Source organism: Xiphophorus couchianus, chromosome 5 (assembly GCF_001444195.1).
Source record: "Xiphophorus couchianus chromosome 5, X_couchianus-1.0, whole genome shotgun sequence".
Lineage (NCBI taxonomy): Eukaryota > Metazoa > Chordata > Actinopteri > Cyprinodontiformes > Poeciliidae > Xiphophorus > Xiphophorus couchianus.
In genome coordinates, this window is record NC_040232.1 from 30,775,111 (window position 1) to 30,788,915 (window position 13,805).

A 13,805-nucleotide genomic window follows, 5' to 3' on the forward strand; every position below is an offset into this window, starting at 1 on the left:
CCTTTAAGAGCCTTCATGATCTTGATTTGGCCCAAAACAAAAATGAGTTTGACACCCACCTTAGGTAAAGTAAGTTCTCAAAATGTTCTCGACAACAGATTTCTTTTTTAAAGAAAGTTTGCTTGAAACAAAGATAGCTGCGCTCAAACTACTCATCTTTTTTGGCTGTTGGTGCTTATTAGCTTGGTAGGTACCACAGAAACATCATGGGTCTCATTTCTAAAACTTTGCCCAGGATCTATACTAAAACTATGCATTTGCCCAAAAGGAAAAAATGGCATACCTCCGGAATAATCCAGATTGATAAAACTATAACCAGAAAGCAATTTCTCCTTCAGAAATTAAAGCTTCACCTCACCATTTTCCTACATTGCTCATATATTCATATCCTCTACATTCAACCATAAATAGTCGATGCAAAGTGCCTCATAAATATAAGGTCAGCTGATCAATGTTATTTATGGCCAACAGTGGCAATCACAAAGAACAGAGTAATGAAAAACAATTTCACAGATATTCAGTGAGATGGGGGAACAAAATCCCATTTTTGTTAGCCACTGTAGTGACTTGAGAAATAAAAGTTACACACCAACATTGGCATTTTAGTAGAAGGCCGATGGACGCTCCCTATGAGTAATATTAAAGCTCACCTCCTCTGCGCTCTGTGGGGTTGGACAGGAAGTGAGGAGCCAGCGTTTAGGGGGGGCAGTCACTGCCCTCTGCAGGTCACAGCGGAGGAGTGCATCAGGACGAAAGACTCAAAGTTAGAATTTACTTCCGCGTTCTCCCATTTGCCCAAGGTCTTCCGGCAGTGGCAATGCCTCTTCTGTCAGGTTTGTTTTTTGTAGGTCACAACTTTAACGTGAAAAGTGCGCACTAGTTTGAGGCCCTTTTATTGTCTACGCCACGTTTATAAGTGAGACCCCAGACCTCCTCTGACTCATGTCACTCACTCTCACACAGACTTTTTGAATGAGAATGATTATTTATGTATATCAAAACTGTTTAATAACATATTAGTACTGAGAGTTAATTAATCCAGATACCACCTGTAGTACCTTTGTCACACTTTAAAACCGCAACTTTGTGAAATTGCGTTGATTGGTGTGTTTCTTTAAGGTCAGAACTCGTTTTGTAATGTCTGTCTTGACTCTGCAGGCCACTGTGACAGTGTACCAGGCCGTGGCAGAGTTCTGGACCAGTGAACAGAACCCAGGCTATGATCTAAATGTGGACATCTTGTTGCCGGGCAGATCAAAACCTGTAAAATACAACTTCAACAGGAGGAACCACTTTGCCACAAGAACATCTAAAGTTCGAACAAGCATTTTATAACAATTAGTGGCTCAAACTATTATGAAATAAATCTACTTTATGTGTTTTTGCTGATCTGTTTATTTGATATTAAATCACTATAGATCAATAATATAAACCAAGATGTGACTGTCGTTGCTACAGGCCTAGGAGAAGCCACAGTGACGGTAAGTGAAATGTTGTTTTGGGGTCAGTTGTAGTCATGGAAAGTCAAACATATTTTTAATTTTAAATACTCAAGAATGACTTCCTATTTGTTTATTATATGCTAACTTAGAACCTGCATTTTTTTATGACAGATGGTGTCGTTGTTTTATGCTTTACCTAAAGAAAAGCATAGTGATTGTCAGAAGTTCAATATGACAGTACAACTCCTCCCAGGTTCGTCTACTTGTGTTTTGTGTCTCTGTGTGTTTGCATGAGCTTGTTTTATACCTAACCGCTGTGACTTTCCACCAAACAAACAGAGGCGTACAAACAATTTTGTCTGTTGTGTTTCCAGAAAAAACAAGTGAGGCTGAGAAGATATACAACATGAGAATACTGCTTTTGTAAGATCTATAAGGCTATTTCATGAAAGTTGTCCATTTAACCCTCAAATGTAATCTTAATCAGGAAAAATTAATTCTGGTAGTGATTGCCTCAGTAATTGAGACGATCATCTGGTAAGATATAAACATTTTGAAATCTGTGAGTTCCTTCTTTTTACAGCAGGCTTTACAAAGATCTAATAAAATGAAAAGAAAAAAAACAAAAAAAAAGTATGTTCATTTAGCACCAAATTATATTAATTATCATAACTTTGTATTTATATCTATTCCTTCTTTGCTCATTTTTATTCTGAACAGATATAAGAACAAATATCGAGATGCCGCCATGACAGTTTTGGATATTGGTTTGCTAACCGGCTTCACTGTTAACACCAAAGACCTAAACCTTGTAAGACACACACAGACCTTCAAGCTTAGACTGATCAAATGTCTTGGTCTAAAATCTTTAAAGTAAAGAGTTGTTTTTGTGCTCACAGATGAGAATCACAGTTGTTTTTTGCATTTAGTTATCTAAAGGTCGTGCCCGCACTATCTCAAAATACAAGGAGATTATCAGTGACTCAGAAAGAAGCTCAATCATCATCTACATGGACAAAGTAAGTCTTTAGTATTACATCCATTCAACGCTTTGGCATCCATATTCTCCTCTTTCATTTGTCTTATTAATATTTCTCCAAAGGTTTCACACACAAAACCAGAGGAGATCATTTTTAGGATTCACCAGAAGCAGGTAGTGGGAGTACTGCAGCCAGCAGCTGTGTCTGTTTATGAGCACGACAGCCCTCAGTATGGTAATTACAACACATCGAAAATGTCTTTAATATATATAGATATACATTTTAAATCTGCTTGTGTTTAATACACCATGCAGAGACACGCTGTGTGAGGTTCTACCATCCAGAAAGGGAGGCTGGAAAGCTGCTGCGGCTCTGCAAAAATGATGAATGTATTTGTGCTGAAGGTGAATAAAACTTATCTTAATAGTCGGTGGAAATTAGTATAAATTAGTTTACAAATAAATATTACTTCTTTGGGTCAGACAAGATCATGACCAGTGATGCATTCAGCTAAATTTACGACCTCGAACTTGTTTGTAAAGAAATAAAACAATACATGTTCAAAAATTGCAAGACGCACTAATAACCGTTGTCATTTGAAATGTGAAACACTGATATTCGGATTTTGTCTCTAGTAGGTTCATGCTGCATAAAGAAATTCTGAATTATTTGCAAAACTAGAAGAAAAAAAATGATCCAATGTTTTTTTTAGCAGAGTCTGACTTCTTACTGACCCCTGCTGGTCTTTCTAAGTAGTAGCATGAGGCTGGTACTCACCATGACTTTTGAGTCGATCTAGTACAAACATTTAACGAGGTAATCTTCATCTAAAATAACCATGAAACATGAACTAAAATCTACATGACAATCATAAAATTATTCGGTTTCTAGGATAGTGTACAATTTTCTTAGCTACAACTTAAGCAACAATGTAAAAACAGGATTTCCAAGTTACCCTTCTTATGAGGACAATGTTGTTCCCTTTCTGTCAGAAGAGGGATTTATACTTTTAAAATCCAGATCTATTGCTGTCGGGGTGTGTAGTAGTGGAAGTAGGACCCTGATCCTAAGGTAATCATATTGATGTACTTTTGGGTTCATAAATTAAGCCTATTATATCTCTGAGTGCAGCGGCTAAGAAATTAGATAGGTTTTACTGATATTTTTTGCTTTTGGTGATGAGGGAGGTTATATTCATTCACTCTGAGTTCCTGACTGTTTTATGAAGGAAGATCTTGGGTTATTTGTCACATTGCACCTGCTGTGTGATTGCAGAGAACTGCAGTATGCAGAAGAAGGGCAAAATTGACGACGACGACCGGACAGAGAAGATTTGTGAGACTGAACTGAACAGCAAAATAGACTTTGGTAAATGTGTATTTGTATACATTTCCCAATGAGTGGTGTAAATGTGCTGATGATGTACAACTTGCATATTCTCAGCTTACAAAGTGACAGTGGAAGAGTTTGCAGACGGTTTGTCCACCGATATTTATACAGCGCTTGTGCTTGATGTCATCAAAGAAGGTGGGTTTGTTTCCATCACACTTACAGCTTTTGAAAGTTATAAAAATTTACTGTTGGATCTTTATTTATCTTATTAATAGAGTAATGTATTAATAAGTGGAGCATCAGCAAGAATTTAATATTAATATAACACTTTGTCATGTTTCTAAATGGCTTTTCAAGAGTATTCAAACTTCTTGAACTTTGAACTTGAAACTTCTTATGGTTTGTTATTCACAAACCACAAGCTTCACTTTATTTTATTGATATTTTATGTAACAGACCGGCACAAATTAACAGTGCAAGGACTGCTGAGTTATCCACTATTTATTGGTTTTGTCCTGATTAAGAAATTTAAAATATCTATATGCAATTAATCAAAACTATTTTTAACCTTGAGAAAAAGATCCTGTTTTGAAAAGATGTTGCTTTGGTATCACATTTGAAATATAGATTATAGTGTATTTGTATGTTCGAATGGCCCAGTCAAAGTCCAGTTCTTACTTTAAGTAAGACATGAGAATTGTTGTTGATGCTCTCCATTGAAACAGACTGAAGATGAGCATCTTTGCTAAGGAGATTAAGGGAAGGAAAACATCCAAAGTTATCATCTTGAGGGCCCATATATGAAGGCACAACACTGTTTCACTTTAACGTTTTCTCCCTCTTCACTATTATGGGTTGCTTTGCGGCTTATCAAAATAAAATTGCCAAAAAAATACCTTCCAGTTCGTTGCTGTATTTGTTTTTTACACTGTCATATTTGCTTCCCAAACAAAATAAAAAAATCATTAATCAAAGTCCCATTAAAATGGGACCAAAGGGACAAAAGTTTTTGAAATACAATTTATTAGTAACACTGATGGTAACGTTATTATGATATAAATGTATTGCTGAAAATATGTGCAGTGATTTCAGAAAGACGGGGTGGTGATGATTATAACGATGGTGCAGTTTCTCTCTCTGCAGAGTCACTATATCCGATTAAATTGCAATATAAAAAACGGTGTTTTTAATCATAGGAAGTTCAGATGTGGGTCTTCAGAATAAAAGGCGCACATTCCTCAGTTTCCGGCACTGCAGAGAAGCTTTGGACATAAAAATAGGTCAAAATTATCTCATCATGGGCACCGCCAAAGATATTCACGCTGATGAACCCAATCATTCGTAAGTTTACTCTGGTTGTCATTGATCATCACTTTGTTAGTTTAGTTTTGTCAGGATTTTAAACATGAATTTTCTCTCGGTTTTCCATTTTTCTATCAGGTACCAATATGTACTCGGTGAGCGGACCTGGATTGAGTACTGGCCCACCGAAGCAGAGTGTGGAAATAAGAAATACAACGCCACATGTGCTGGCATGGAGGCAATGGTCAATCAGTACACTCTCTTTGGGTGTCGACAGTAATAAAACAAGTGAATGCTTGAATAAGATTTCTGCTTTTCAAAGTTTACTGACACATAAGAGTCTATGTTGTGCCATTTCAATGAAATATGAAAGCTTCAGTGTAAAAAGAGTCAATTTTGTTAAATCAAATAAACATCTTTCAAGTAGGATCTGAAATGCTTTTATTTTGATCAAAATAATGTATGTATTTCTTGAGAAATGTGGGCGTCTTTTCACTAAGAAAAAACAGCTAACATTTAAGTTGGTACTGTAACATTTTCTTAGACCCTGTTTGGAAGAAATGTCAAAGTCTTGGTCAAACAACACATTATTAACAAGAAAATTAGAATTCTTAAAAAATAAAATTAGTAGATAGTAATATTTTCAAGTATATTTATATAAAAAAACAACTAAAAACATCGTTAGAGTGAGTGGGTGCTGGTTTTGTCTGAGATTTTTAGCTGCTGTTTGCCAAATGAACACAAGGGGGCTGCCGCACATTCTTCATAAATGCGTCATCAGCGGAGAAGAAGAAAAAAAGTGACGCACTTCCTCTTGCCAGGACACCGACGGGTTGTGTAGGTGTTCTCTGAGCGTAAAGGCTTGAACTTTGACTTCACGACCCGACAGCCGGCTGTAGAGCTGCGACAGATCAGTGCTGAGTAATAGTTTAGGATTATTTGCAGCCAAATTAATCTTCGAGGGTGAAGTGCGTCTTAATTTTCTGTCATGGCAAAGGTACAAGTGTTAAATGTTGCTGTTTTGGACAACCCGAGCCCATTTGGAAACCCGTTTCAGTTTGAGATAACGTTTGAATGCATGGAGGATTTGCCTGAAGGTGGGTTTTCTTTTATTGTCCGTAAAACCACACTATCTCTGTTAGCTGTTGAGTTCGGGCGCTCTTAGGTTTATATGAAGTGTTGGCGTCACCGTGAGAAAGCGTAATACATCAGTACGTCGCGTTAATGCGTTTTAGTTTACCTGAAAATAACTGTTACCTTATGCTTTATACGGATTATATGCGTTTCTTTATGCGAACTGTTAAAAATTGGCGCTGGCGCGTTTGTGCCGACAAGCCCGCCTTCTGCTGTAGCTGATTGGCTATTTTACCAGCGCGTCAGTGTTTTCCGACAAGATGATTGGCTGGCGGCATTACATTGGTATGTCAAGGAATTGCCGCGAAATATAAATTCCTGCTGTGGATTAAAATACCCAGAAATAAACTGTGCCTTCTTTTAGAAGTAACCCCTCGTTTGTTTTTGTTAATTTGTTTCATTTTTTGAGAATTTTTTTCAGTCGTTTCTTTCCACCACTGTGTTGCTGCGGCTGTAGCGATTGCATTATTAAATGTGGAAAACGTAGCCGCGAAAACCAACCGTAACAAGGTTTGCTATCAACAAACTGTTATAAACCTGCCTTGTTTTGGGCGCATTTTGCCTTCAGCATTAGACTTGAGTTTTCACTTAAAAATATCATTTGTCTTAATTCAGTCTGTAAACTGAAATTTATTACAGTTGGAAATGCATTGTTTGAAAAAAATAAATAAATACGTGAGTTGAAATCAAGTCAAAGATGTTTTGAATCATAATCAATAACTATGAATACATGCTGCATGTCAGTAGCTGGTGTCTTTTTTTAGATGGAAAGCTGTTTGTAAATGTAATCAATGTTTTGTTTTTTTGGAAATGTTTAAGTCTTTTCCATTATATATAAGAAAGATAAATTGCTGCTCTAAAACTAATTCTAAATGTAGTGGATTTTTCTTTGGTTCAAAGGTTTGGTTCACAACATATTTTTCACAAAAATAGATATATTGTGAAGATAACTTCATTAAAACAGCAACATGTAATGTTATGTGGCAACAGTTGCTTTGTTTTTATAAATGGATCATTTAGGACAAGTTACACATTTTTGTGCAAGCACTGAGTACAGAGCTGAAATTTGAATTTTTAACTCTGTTTTAATTTTTGTGGAAAATATCCTAACCCTTCACCTCCTCCCTTCCTCTATTAGATCTGGAGTGGAAGATCATCTATGTTGGTTCTGCTGAGAGTGAAGAGTACGACCAGGTTCTAGATTCTGTGTTGGTCGGTCCAGTTCCAGCTGGAAGACACATGTTTGTGTTTCAGGTGAGTTCCTGATAAGACTGTTTCTTGTCAAATTTTATATTACAAACCAGTGAAACAGGGCATCATCTGGCTGCCATACAACTGACCTGCATTTTGGAAACTGGTTAAGCTTTACTAAACACGAAATAAGTGCAGCCCTCAGCACTTTTCAAAGTTATTTTCAGCATTAGCAAGGTTTTTAAAGTTAAAAGAAGTACAAGTGTAAGAAACCATTTAAAATGAAACTAGGTGAGATGTCTAGAGATACCTGCTCTTCGTTTAGGCTGCAAGACAGTGAGAGAGAGCAAGGCTTTTAAACAGATATCACGAAAGCTAAACATTGTACATAAAATTGCTCAGTTTTATCTTCAAGAAAATATATATGTTAAGGTTTTTGTAATTTGAGCCCAGCTAAGAGAGCCAAATGGTGAATAATTTGTAATTTCATAATTTTATCTAAAAAAAAAAAATGGAAAGACCCTGCTCTACAGCTGCTGATTACTTGTACATGGCTTTACCACTGGTTCTAAAATAAATAACTGCTGAGTACTTTCAACAGGAAGAGTGAAAAGCAACACGTTTTCATACTTTAATGTTCAGAAGAGAAATCAGAATTCCTCACTGGCAAGTCAAAGCTCATCTACAAAACTCTGATTAAGGCTTCAATGTAATCTGCCCCTGTTTTTATTCCCAAGTACCTGATTTTACATTATGGAACAATAAACTCTGAGTTGATGTTTTTGTTTGCTATGTTTCAACCCAACAGGCTGACGCTCCTAATACAGGTCTGATTCCAGAGACCGACGCTGTGGGAGTGACGGTAGTCCTCATAACCTGCACCTACCGCGGACAGGAGTTCATTCGCATTGGTTATTATGTTAACAATGAATACACAGATCCAGAGCTGCGGGAAAACCCGCCTCTAAAACCAGACTACTCTCAGGTAACTAACAGAGGTTATATTGTATTTAAATGGGCCTTTCTTCTGAGAAGATTTTAGTAAAGTGTAGCTTTCTGCTGCCCTCCAGTGTCTCCAGCAGGAATTTTTTTGTGTGAAACAGTTCCTAACTCCCATTGTGTAATAATTTAATTTTCTTACTCCTGAAAACGTCTGTTTTTACGCAGGTGTTACCAAGTTTAGATTTTGATAGAATTTGTATTTTAGATGATCTTTACTTGGATATGCGTCTAAAAAGGTTAAATCTCACTCTAGTTCTGTTAATTTAGTTGCCTTTGACATTCCAGACCAAATATCAAATACCCTGAAAAATCCACTTTGGTTGATTTGATTTTAGCAAACCGTTCCCACAAATACACAACTGTTTTTGCTAATATTATTAGTTATTACTGTGTCAACAGTACAAAATACAAAAATAGGTATAACTAAACATTACACGGTTACCAACAGTGATATGCAACATTTTCAAAACAGGATTTCTGTCACTTGCACCACTTTGAGTATAGGAAAACCTTCCTGACACCAGAGGCATGACTGCACTGGAATTTATAATGGTTATACTGAAATTGTAGATAAATATGCTCCTTTCAAAAATTGCTGGGTGAAAGACAAAAATAATCCATGGTCAGACGCCAGAGAGTCTATAGAATAACAGTGATTTCATCAAAGAAAATACTCAGCAGCATTGTTGTTTTTTAGTAGCTCACTTAATATATTACAGAAGACGATGTTTAGAGGCAGATGGTGTCACTTTTATTCTTAGGACCCCTCTTTTTATGTCTGTCAATCAAGCTTGTGAATGTTCTGCTCAGAACCTTACTCATGCTCTCTACTGCGCTATAGCCAGTTTTCCACACCGGAGCTTTTCGTGACGGCGTAGGCTAGTCAGCATGGCTATCGATGATGGGACAGTAAGTTAGTTTTCCACCATTAACACATAGGGCAGCACATAGTGGAGGGTGATTGACGGTTATAAGACCTGTCAGTCTTATCTGTATCTGATTGATTGTTTTTGACCGGGAGCGGTGTATTTCGCAAGATGACAATCGAGGAGCTCGATTGTCTTTACAGATTATCTGTCTCGTATTACACTGTCACGATATTGTCAGTTGTAACAAATGCGTAAAAAATATATCTTTACAAAAGTTAAATACTGCAGCCTTAATAGGAAATATTTTGGGCTATGATTATTTAAGCACTTTTACAATATGAAGACACTGCGAACTTGAACAATGTGAACTTGATTTGCATCATTATTCAAAGATATTGCTTTTTTTTTTTTTTGCATTAAGGGAATTGTTTGGTGTATCGTTATTTTTGTAAGCAAAAAGTCTTTGTTATAATTCATACTTTTTTTAATACTGTTTGCTTTGAAACAAATATTGCGATACTTTATTTGTCAGTGTTACCCAGACCTATCAGTTACCTTAAATTGTGTACTTAAAAGGCACAAGCATACCAAGCCCTGATCTTTCTTTCCTCCCTGTAGCTTCAGAGGAATATCTTGGCCTCCAACCCACGCGTCACCCGCTTCCACATCAACTGGGAGGGCTCGGCAGACAAGATGGAAGACAGCGAAAACGTGGACCCGTCCCCGAACGTCAGCGGGATGCTGCCCCCGTCCTGCATACCAGGAAAGATGCCAGCTCTTGGGCAGATGCCGGACAACTCCATGGACTGTATGTAGCGGTTCGGATGATGAACAAGGAGCTCTTCTTACCTTTACATCACTAACTTTTCTAATAAGACCACGGACGTCCCGTGTGGACATTTGAAGGACAAAACGACATGGGACATTTTTTTTCTCTTGTGTGGCCCATTTAATGGGATGGGTGTGACCAGCATCAGTTCTTCTCTTGTATTCTTTTCTTTCTCATACTCGTAGATCTGCACAGCCAGAAATGCCTTAATTTATTATTTCTTTGTCATACTTCAATATTCTCCCTGAGAAACCCTGATTCTTCTCCAGCTATGTTTTTTTTCTTTTTTTCTTTGTCCTTTTGAGCATTGGACATCGATCTCTGCATCACTGTACATATAGCACAAGCTTTATACAGTTCAGGCTTTTCATTATACAAAAACATGATCTGATCTGGTGCTTCTCACGAGACAAAAAATATTCAGTCTTCTCCTGAGAGGTCGCACAACCCCGTTGGTTTTGACTAGCAATGGAAAACCCACACATTTGAGCAAACCCCAGTTAGTCCACCACTTGTTTAAAATTCACTAGACTTGATGTTCATAGGAGAAACGGATCCCATGTTAATGTCAAGTTCTGCGGTTTAAAAGGCTCTTTGTAAATAATGTTAACGCTTGTTTTGCCTGCTAGAGAGGGCATTGTTTAATTTTGCATAACCATATATTATATACCTCCATGTTTTGTTTTTTTAATTATTTTTATCAACGGCGAGGTTAAATAAAGTTGGGGGGGTTTCTGATTATCCCTGTGCCTTCAAGCTCCTTTCTGCTGAGACTCGTGGAGAATAGAAAGCACAGCAACAGCAGTGGAGGAAGAAAAAAGAAAAGGAAAAAAAAACCCGACCCCGTCTTCTCCCCTCCCCACTCTGGCTCGTTCCTTTTTCCAGTTTCATTCATAAAATGCAGCAGCATCACTTCACCATTTCCACTCCAGCCTCATGTTGCTAGGAAACTGCAGCACAAAATAGGAGGGGGAGGAGAAGAAAGGAGAGGGGGTGACTGCTCTTGCTCATTTTATCTTCGTCGCATCGAGTAACTCCCCCATCCATCCATCTGTTCCCTCCACTTCTGATGTCTGCTATGTTTAAGGTGATGAAAAGCATTAGTTACGCATTCATAATACATTAGGGGGAAAAAGAATTGCTGAAAAAGACTAAATGCCATTTATCAGGTAAAAATCCTGTCTGCTTACTGCAGCTTGAATGTTTACTGCATTCCTGTTTAGTTGCTATTTATGTTTACGTCTTAGGTTTCAATAGTAGAAATGCACATGCAGCTGAAGGCTCGTGTTGAAACCAGGTGGACCAGCTTGACGTCTTGTCAACGCCCAGCAGATTTCACATAAAAGCAGAACTTCACATGTAGGGAAACGGGTTGTAAGGCATTAACCATCCGGTCGGTTTGGTCCCAGGCATATAGGAACGAATGATACCGACGTGATGGGTATTAACTGCTTGTTCATGTTTTTTGTTACCGACGTACTATTGCAATATGAACTGGTTCAAAAGGATATTCAAATGCAAATCTGTGAGAAATTAGCCTTTTGATGATGCTGGATGTAAAGGGCGCTCGGTGCTCTCCCAGTAGGTAATCCAGGTGCAGATGGAGGGAGTGGTGGGGTTTGACTGACCGCCTGGCTGTAGAAACACCTGCTGTAACAATCAAAGTAAAAAGGAGGGGGGAGAAAAATCCTGTTTATTCAGATTAGGGTTTTTTTCTTTACTAAAAATCCCTCCAAAATGTGTAAACGTCCTTGCTTTCACAGTGCTTTGTGAAAATGGCAAGCCAACTTATCATATAATGTAAATTCTTAAAAGCAAGCATAATTATTTTCCTCAGTATATTGGTGAATATTTATATATGGAGAAGGACACTAAGCTGTCCATAATGGACATTTGAGATATGTCATTATTGTGTGACAAGTTTTTCAATTTGCGAGTGTTGCGCTGGCATATATATATATATATATATATATATATATATATATATATATATTTAAATATCTTCATAACTTAAACATTGTCCTGGAAAAAGAGTTTATGTGTGTGAGCGAAGTTGAAATCTGGAATTCAAAAGGAGGAAAATAAAATTCAGACATTTCGGATGCTGCTTTATATAGAAAAAAACAGAACAAGTAAAAATACATTTGAGGATCTCAGCATTCATATTTTGATTTACCTGTACAAGTTATTTACCTGTAAATAACTTTGGTCAGTTCTGTTAACTTGACCAAACGCCTGTTGTCATATCAGCTTAATTAAAAAAAGATTGTTTATTTCAACCAAATCAACCTTCTTAAATTTTTTAAAGGCACAGAAAGTGAAAGTAGTTCTCACAATCCATGGGTAATTAGGCAAATATTAGTTCAGTGAAAAATAGGAAATGTATATTTTTAAGCATTTTCAGTTTATACAATAAATGTTTGTTCTTTTCTTCTGTAATTATTATGCTTAGTCTGTAGCATAATTAATTTAATGAGTTTGTTATTAAATTTAAGTGTTATTTAATTTAAGTCTGTTATTAAATTTAAGACTCAAAGAGGTTGTGGATACAAGCGGCCAAAATGGGTTTTCTCCGTAGGGTGGCTGGGCTCTCCCTTAGAGATAGGGTGAGAAGCTCAGTCATCCGGGACTCAGAGTAGAGCTGCTGCTCCTTCACATCGAGAGGAGCCAGTTGAGGTGGCTCGGGCATCTGGTCAGGACGCCTCCTGGACTCCTCCCTGGTGAGGTGTTCCGGGTACGTCCCACCGGGAGGAGGAACCGGGGAAGACCCAGGACACGCTGGAGGGACTATGTCTCTCGGCTGGCCTGGGAACGCCTCGGGATTCCCCCGGAGGAGCTGGAACAAGTGGCCCGGGAGAGGGAAGTCTGGGCCTCCCTTCTGAAGCTGCTACCCCCGCGACCCGACCTCGGATAAGCGGAAGAAGATGGATGGATGGATGGATGGATGTTATTAAAGTTTTGATTTAGAGTAGAATGTGTTCCTTATAATTTTAAGCACAAGTAAATAAAAACTGTTACAAAAAATGTTAGCTTTAATATTCACTTAAAAAAAAACCATTTTTTTTAACTCCACTTTGCATATCTTTAGTTATAGTTCTGACTAGTTGCCATTATTAATACAAACAAAATGAAGTGCAGTTTGATTATGTGGTACGATGTCCTGCCATACAGGCGTGCGTTAAATTCTGACCAACATATCTAAAAATAGCTCGCCGTTGACGTCACTCAGCCAAACGCGTATCAGTCGCTGGAAGCTGGAGGGGACGGGGGTGGGGTAAATGAGTTTTCCTTTTTTTTAAGAGGGGTGGAGGTGGGCGGGCCTTCCTGTCAATCACTGCTCACAGCCAATGGGCAACATCGCGCTCACTGAGATTCCCACGGTCCCTAAGCGTCAAGCCAATGGAGGACGGAGACCAGAGACAGTGGGCGCGCGCGTTGTTGGGAGGAAAATAATCGATGACGCTTCTCTCACTCGCTTTTCTGATAGGGCTATCAGACGCGCTGTCCGTTTGAGGGATAGAACAAGATATCCAATCAGAGGACTCCCGACCTTACCGCTGCAAGGACGCAGCCAATCATCGAGCGGCTCTCAGCTGTCAATTAACGGATGATTCGGCGAGTGGGCGGAGCCTTCGCCAGCCTGTAGTTCCGTCATCTCGCTCGTCTCCGAGGCTACGGGGGGGGCCGATGTTGATTTGGATGAATACCTGCAGTTGCCGGACCC

At 38.3% G+C, this 13,805-nt stretch overlaps 2 protein-coding genes and 1 long non-coding RNA gene across 5 annotated transcripts in view; 2 read left to right on the forward strand and 1 right to left on the reverse strand.

Moving 5' to 3' along the window:
• The window catches only part of LOC114144599 (complement C3-like), a 25,508-nt gene extending 20,023 nt beyond the window's left edge, over positions 1-5,485 (forward strand). For all 3 annotated transcript variants that reach the window (XM_028017618.1, XM_028017619.1, XM_028017620.1), the window contains 12 exons: positions 1,159-1,314; positions 1,419-1,481; positions 1,614-1,695; positions 1,817-1,865; positions 2,163-2,253; positions 2,372-2,461; positions 2,545-2,656; positions 2,737-2,826; positions 3,698-3,790; positions 3,866-3,949; positions 4,951-5,095; positions 5,195-5,485. In XM_028017618.1, coding sequence (XP_027873419.1) covers positions 1,159-1,314; positions 1,419-1,481; positions 1,614-1,695; positions 1,817-1,865; positions 2,163-2,253; positions 2,372-2,461; positions 2,545-2,656; positions 2,737-2,826; positions 3,698-3,790; positions 3,866-3,949; positions 4,951-5,095; positions 5,195-5,336 — 1,197 coding nt within the window. In that variant the 3' untranslated portion in view covers positions 5,337-5,485. The remainder of the gene's footprint in view (positions 1-1,158; positions 1,315-1,418; positions 1,482-1,613; positions 1,696-1,816; positions 1,866-2,162; positions 2,254-2,371; positions 2,462-2,544; positions 2,657-2,736; positions 2,827-3,697; positions 3,791-3,865; positions 3,950-4,950; positions 5,096-5,194) is intronic.
• Positions 5,486-5,844: 359 nt separating this feature from the next.
• Positions 5,845-10,822, forward strand: LOC114144676 (histone chaperone asf1b-B-like). The gene is made up of 4 exons (XM_028017753.1): positions 5,845-6,153; positions 7,329-7,444; positions 8,190-8,366; positions 9,871-10,822. Exons 1-4 carry the CDS (start codon positions 6,045-6,047, stop codon positions 10,066-10,068), a joined length of 600 nt encoding a protein of 199 aa, XP_027873554.1. The 5' UTR covers positions 5,845-6,044; the 3' UTR covers positions 10,069-10,822.
• LOC114144694 (uncharacterized) lies at positions 10,385-13,747 on the reverse strand. The gene is made up of 2 exons (XR_003595525.1): positions 13,637-13,747; positions 10,385-11,728 (listed from the first exon to the last, which is right to left on the reverse strand). It is a non-coding gene; the product is annotated as an uncharacterized LOC114144694 (long non-coding RNA).
• Positions 13,748-13,805: the final 58 nt, after the last annotated feature.